The sequence below is a fragment of the Lepidochelys kempii genome, chromosome 5 (genome assembly GCF_965140265.1).
Source record: "Lepidochelys kempii isolate rLepKem1 chromosome 5, rLepKem1.hap2, whole genome shotgun sequence".
NCBI classification, from domain to species: Eukaryota; Metazoa; Chordata; order Testudines; family Cheloniidae; genus Lepidochelys; species Lepidochelys kempii.
The window spans coordinates 20,724,212-20,731,339 of NC_133260.1; the positions used below are offsets into that span (position 1 = coordinate 20,724,212).

Consider the following 7,128-nt stretch of genomic DNA (forward strand, 5'->3'; position numbering starts at 1 on the left):
GCCAGCAGTAAGACTGCAAGACTAGACCCAGTATGCCTGCAGATATTAGTTAATGTTTTTTTTTAATCTTCCACAATTTTCTGTATGCCATTCAGTAATACTGTACATGCCATAAAAAGTACTGAATTATTATCCATCATATATTGTGCTTTCTGAAATAGTGAATAAGAACAGTAAAAATGTTCAACCATCAGTACATATACTTAGTTTAACTACCTGGGAAAGCAATCAGGCTTATTGATTTTGATCTTTTACATAGAATCATAGAAAAGGGACCTCACTTAAAAAAACTTCATATTCAGGCACAGGTTTAAAAATGTGAATTGCCAGATTTTACTGTGTCTAAATCTATTCATGTTAAGCTGGCTTTTACATAAAGAGTTAAATGTACCTATGCATTTAGTTTTAAAATGTGACCTGGTGCACTAGTGATTTTTTTCCCCTCTGTGTTCTATTCGGTACTATTATTAATGCAGGAAAATCAGTAACATTAGTCATCTTAAAAGGGTTATTACTCAAGATGATTTAAATTGTGAAAATGTCAGTGGTGCTTGCATGCTCCCTGCTAGAGATGCCATGATTTACACTCTCTGACACCATTCTGCTGCTGAGAAGGGCTAGAAAAAGTAATGGCTTATATTTTGTACTGATCAGAATTCAGAACATGGTGTCAGCAATAACACATCTTAAATGTCCGAAGATTTGCCCAGGTTTCATGTGCCCAGTCTTAGGTATACAGCTGGACCATCATCTACCTATTGTATAGAAATCCTAGCATCCTAATACATTTTTATATGGGGAGTCTTTCAAGAGTATTGGAGCATTTAATAGAATGGAAGTTTTTGAGGGAGTTTTTCTTGTTTTTAAAACATATAACAAAATATAATTCAAAAATATTGGACAATTTTTCAAAGAATATAGATCAACAAATATGTTTAAAGGTTTCGTCTCTTAATATTTTGTTGATATAAATAGCAGAAAGAGGGTGAAGTTTTTGTTGTTGTTTTTTAAAAGATTATCACAGAATCATAGAAATGTAGGGCTGGAGGACACCTTGAGAGGTCATCAAGTCCAGCCTGCCTGCACTGAGGCAGGACCAAGTAAACCTAGACCATCCCTAACAGGTGTGTGTCCAATCTGTTTTTAAAAACCTCTAACTGTGGGAATTCCACAACCTCCCTGGAAACCTGTTCCAGAGCTCAACTACTTTTAGAGTTAGAAGGTTTTTCCTAATATCTCCCTTGCTGCAGATTAAGCCCAGATTAAGTCTTGTCCTACCTTGAATGGACATGGGGAACAGTTGATCACCGTCCTCTTTATAATAGCTATTAACATATCTGAAGACTATCAGATCCCTCTCCCACCATAATCTTCTTTTCTCAAGCCTAACAAACCCAGGCTTTTTTAAAAAGCTTTTCTCATACGTCAGGTTTTCTAAACCTTTCATCATTTTTGTTGTTCTCCTCCAATTTATTCATCTCTTTCCTAAAGTGTGATACCCAGAATTGGATACAGTATTCCAGTTCAGGCCTCACCAGTGCCAATTAGAGCAGGACAGTTACATCCCATGTCTTACAGATGACACTCCTGATAATACATACCAGAATAATATTAGCCTTTTTGGCAACTGCATCACATTATTGACTCATGTTCAGATTGTGATCCACTATAACTCTGAGATCCTTTTCAGCAGTACTACCTTCCAGCCAGCTTGTCCCCATTTTGTAGCTGTGCATTTGATTTTTCCTTCCTAAGTGAAGTATTTTGCACTTGTCTTTACTGAATGTCATCTTGTTGATTTCAGACAACTCTCTCAGTCTCTGATTTGTCAAGGTTGTTTTGAATTCTAAACCTGGCCTCCAAGTGCTTGTGATCCCTCCTGGCTTGGTGTCATCCACAAATTTTATAAGCACATTCTCCACTCCATTATCCAAATCATTAATGAAAATATTGACTAATATTGGACACAGGACTGACCCCTCTGGGACCCCATTAGAGACAGGCTCTCCCTGTTTGATAACTACTCTTTGAGTATAGTCTTTCAACCACCTGTGCACCCACCGTATTAGTAATTTCATCTAGACCACATTTCCCTAGTTTGCTTATGAGAATGTCATGTGGGACTGTGTCAAAAGCCTTACTAAAGTCAAAATATATCACATCTACTAATTCCCCGCATCCACTAGGCCAGTAACTCTGTCAAAGAAGAAAATTAGATTGGCTCAGCATGATTTGTTCTTGACAAATCCATGTTTACTATTTCCTATAACCATATTATCCTACAGATGCTTACAAATTGATTGTTTATCAATTGTTCCAGTATTTTTCCAAGTAACTAAGTTAGGTTTACTGGTCTGTAATTCCCTGGGCCCTCTTCGTTCCCCTTTTTAAAGATGGGTGTATTATGTTTGCCCTTCTCCAGTCGTCTGGAAATTCACCTGTCCGCCATGAGTTCTCTGTTATGCCATTGGGACCACTCTTGTTCTGTCGTGCAGATATACTCCAGCATCCAAAAAGTCTTTTCCATCTCTAATTTTTGTAATTCTAACGTTTCAATATATATTCCAGAAGAAATATAACAATTATAATTTATAATTTTTGATTACTTACTTCAGTTCTGAAATGCTATTGTTTAAATGAATATAAAGAAATTGTAGGTGATACTTTTTAATATATTAAAGTGATAGACTTCATTATAGGTTTAAGCTAATATGTTGGTTCAGATCTCACTATTTAATTTGAAGTAGATAGAATCAAAGGAAAATGGAATTTTAAAAAGGCAAATGATGAGACTGGAATTAATTTCTTTACCACTAATTCTGTTTCTAAACTTCGCTGAGTTTCCATGCCTTGCAAAAGAGTGTAACTTACAAAAGCCAGAAACTTGGCTGTACTTTATTTCTCCATTTAGTCCAATTTAAAAAAAATCATTTTCATCATGTCTTGCAGGGAAAAAAGGGAGGAGAACATTTTAAAATCTGGCTGTAAAAGTGTCGTTTAAGATAATGTAGCCAGGATGTCCCTATTCTCTGTTTGTCAGAGGGTGGAGATGGATGGCAGGAGAGAGATCACTAGATCATTACCTGTTAGGTTCACTCCCTCTGGGGTACCTGGCATTGGCCACTGTCGGTAGACAGGATACTGGGCTGGATGGACCTTTGGTCTGACCCAGTATGGCCATTCTTATGTTCTTATGTTTATACCAATGTAAAGTCTACAGATGGGTAGAAAAAAGGAAAGCAGTAATATATGCACTACTAAATTTAGCACAACTAGTTTCATTTTGCAGAGTTGTGTATAGAGTTAATTAAGCATTTGCAAACATACTGCTTAGATTCTCAGCATCTCTTTAGTTTAAAACAGTGTTTTTTGGTGAACTAAATAAAATTTTAATTGAAGATCATTAGAGAGGGCAGCCATTTAGCTGGTACTGGGAGGTCTTATTAAAAGTTTTCTGCAAATATCAAAGAGAAAAGGCTTTGTTTCACATTAAATTATTCTTCACAAGAAACCCTTTGGTTTCAGTGTTGACTCTTTCTTTTTCTATTACTGCAGATGAACACCTCTCTTTTGGGAAGTATTGGAATGCTGAATTCTGCACCTCAGCTCCGTTGTATTAAAACATACCAGGTGCCTCCTGTCCAGCCTGCCTCACCAGGTTCACACAATGCACTCAAATTGGCACGGCTGATCTGGACTTCCAATCGCAATGTTATTCTTATGGCACATGATGGCAAAGAACATCGATTTATGGTCTAGAGTCAGGCTCTCTGTTGCTAGAAATATATTTTTTGTTGTAAAATTCCCTGTAATTCTCTCTTTCTCTGTTCTTTTGTAACACTGGATTACCCACACCAGTGCCTATATAAATCATCCAATGGGACCAGCCAGACTGCAACATTTCTGCATGGTTCCCTAGAGCAGAATCTTGCTTCTGCCAGCTATTGATTCAGAGGTATGTCCACCAGCTCAACCAAGTGTGGTTATTCTATCACCATGTAGTTTTTTCTTGCCGTTGATAAGAGGGACGAAGATGGCTATTGGGAAAGCTCTTGTTGCTTGGTGCAACAGAAGCTGAAAAAAATCAACATCACTGAGGTTGTACTCCTTGACTAGATCAGTATTTTCAGGAATCATACCCCAACCTCTGAAGTTGGGCTGAATCAAGTCACTTTTACATTTTAAATGGAAGTAATGCAGAGCAGTCCTAATTATAAATATTATTTTCCTTTTGAGGTTCTTAAAGAAGCTTACTGTTTACCAAAAAGGTTCTATGTTTACATGTACTTTCTTCTAGTGACTATGGGGTGATCATTGGGTGAGGTTTCATAGGGTTTAGCAGTTAGCTTCTTGGGGATAACTGTAATGGGATTCATGAGAAAGTATATGAGGAATTAGGTTTTCAGGAAAAGAGTAGCCATTGTTCTCATTTTGAAGAAGTCTATTTCCTCTCATAAAGTTTAAGTTCTTGCTTGAATTGGAAGTTGTGGCATACTAGGTCATTGTTTTTGTGACCTGGAAGAAAGAATGAGCCGTCCACATGTAAATACCAAGAATCTCTTAAAGAGGGGAAATGAAACTTGAAAAAAAGAATACTTATGCACAAAGCTGTGTTTTTTCTGTATTCCCTTTGCTTCTACTGCAGATATTTATATTTTAAAAAGACCTTTCTCTTTCCCACTTGTGCTGGAACTTGCAGGAAAATGAGAATCCTGCATTTATGCCATCACATCCTGTTGCTGTATAAACTATTGCAGTGTCACAAACTCAGTTTGGCTTCATTGAAGGACTGAGTAAGAATGCAAGTGCGCTTGATGGAAACACAGATATCACTGATATTTAACAACTCAAAAATTATGGAAAATATGTAAAAGGTGAGTTAGTTGTTATTTGAATCCAATATATTTAAACATTTTCCGCAGTAAGAGAATTCTTCTGTAATGTAAGCTGTAATTGTTCACATTTTCCCTCTTTCTTACATATCTCATTTTGTGAAATATCGAATAATGTGAAAAATATGCTGGTTTATGCTCAAAGTAAAAAAAAAATCCATAAAATACTATTTTATTTAAACATATTGATATAAGTGTTTGTATAGCTTTTATTTTCTTTGCCATTTTTGTCTAGAAAACTCACAGTAGAGACAAGGCTCACATTAAATGATGACATAAAGTTAAAGGTGGTACTTGCCATAAAATCCAATAGAATGAGAAAAAATGAACAAAGAAAATAATGGCTTCTAAATTTCAAATGCATTGTTTTCTAGAGGCACTCTGTATAGTACACTATACATGAAAGTAGGATCTACAGTCCAGAATCAACATATCTGTTGTTTACTATAGTTTTTACAAACAAAGTAAGAAATTAAGACCATTAGGAATGTTTATCTCATATTGCTGTAAATCTTATTCTTTCTAACTATGGCAAGGCTGTAGTATATAGTGGTGGTAAAATTCTGTAGTAGAATTTTTGATGCTTTTCCTTAAAGTAAACTTATACAACATGCATGTACATTGTATTTATAAAGAGATATATGTAGGTCTCTATGACAAGAAGCAAAGAATTACACAGCATATACAATATTTGTCTGTAGAATCAAATGCTATAGTGCTACATTTAAGTATAGGCATATGAGGAAAATTAAAAGGTACATTTTATTCATTCTTCTATAGGCATTCCAAAGTCATATTTACTTGTTATAATATTTTTCAAGTACATATATGTTTATTTTTAAAATCTAAATGGAAACACAGTAGCAATGGGTATGCTAAAGAAGATTTTCTTTAGTATACAGTAAAAGATCTTGCATTGCATGTGTAATTAAAAGTTTGCTTTAAACTAAAAATTTAATGGATTACAAAAAAATTGTAAAAGAAAGAGGGCAATCTACTTCCAGTACTGAAAAATAGTTAAATGTAGCAAAAGCTAAATTAGCAAAATTTTCAGAAGATTATGACAACTTCTGCAAATGTTTTATACAACACATCTAAAGCAACAGTCAGGATTGCAATCTAATGTGGAGTTAGTGTTACTTGGCTAGAAAATGCAGTAATGCTTAGTGGGTGGAAATAGATTATCTAACTGCTTAACTAATATTTGCACATTAGTTAAACACAAATCTTCATTTCAGTGACTTTGTTAACCCTACTCCCAAATTTCATCACAGATTAGATTTCTCAGCACTGCAGTAAAATTTGTGTTGTCATTCCAGTGTAAGCTTTTAGTATTTTATTGATTTGTTGGTACTGTATTTGGACTTGTCCTTGTAAATGTAGAGATGTATGTGGCTTTATTGGCGGTTTACAAGCTAAAGATGACATGATGAGATAACTGTATGAAAATGTTGTAATGATTGAAGTCACTGTGAATGTTAAATGATGAAAATGTTTGCCTCTCAAGAAATTTCTTGATTCCACTTAAATGCTACTGTATGTATTAATGCTATGTACATATGTTTGTGAAATAAAACTGAACAGTATTGAAGGATATTGTTCCTATATTATCATCCTAACTGTGATGTGATCACACACAAATGCATCCTTAGTTCCATTACTTACTTGACATTCATTTTTATTTTTCTTATGCACAGAAATAAATTCTTACATTTATTTGAATAAGGTTACATTTCACTAAGTTGGATGAAGATTCATGTTCAAGAGACTCAAGGCCTCCTTAACAAAAAAAGAAGTCGGAAAGTGCTGAGGGAAAGCTATTATCTTTTCTGTCTATGAGAACAGTGTGAGTCAACCAGTTAAAGATGGTGATGATCTTCCAGAACCTCAGCAACATCCTCTGTAGCGTGGGTAAAGCTATGCTCTCTTCTGGTTATTCAAGCCCTAGATCTCTCTTAAGAGGGAGAGTAATGGAACCAAATTATGCATCGAGATTTTCTGACATGGACTACTGTTCACTGGAAACTGAGCTGAGATTATTAAATTTGTTTAATGTAATACTTTGTTTGGATTTGAATTTGCATCCCCCCTAGTAAGAAAAAGCATGATTGCGTTTGAGCAAGAATAACAAAATTGATCATTATTGCTTAAAAAGGTTTACAGCATAAGCAGTAAATGTAATCTTTCTCTTAGTGTTCAGATAAGATAGTACAGTTTGAATTGAGTCAATCATTTA

The 7,128-nt window shown here is 34.9% G+C and overlaps 1 protein-coding gene across 6 annotated transcripts in view; it reads left to right on the plus strand.

Annotated features, from left to right (window-relative positions):
* WDR7 (WD repeat domain 7) overlaps window positions 1-6,483 on the plus strand; it is a 385,390-nt gene extending 378,907 nt beyond the window's left edge. For all 6 annotated transcript variants that reach the window (XM_073343603.1, XM_073343604.1, XM_073343606.1 and 3 more), the window contains one exon: window positions 3,556-6,483. In XM_073343603.1, coding sequence (XP_073199704.1) covers window positions 3,556-3,759 — 204 coding nt within the window. In that variant the 3' untranslated portion in view covers window positions 3,760-6,483. The remainder of the gene's footprint in view (window positions 1-3,555) is intronic.
* Window positions 6,484-7,128: the final 645 nt, after the last annotated feature.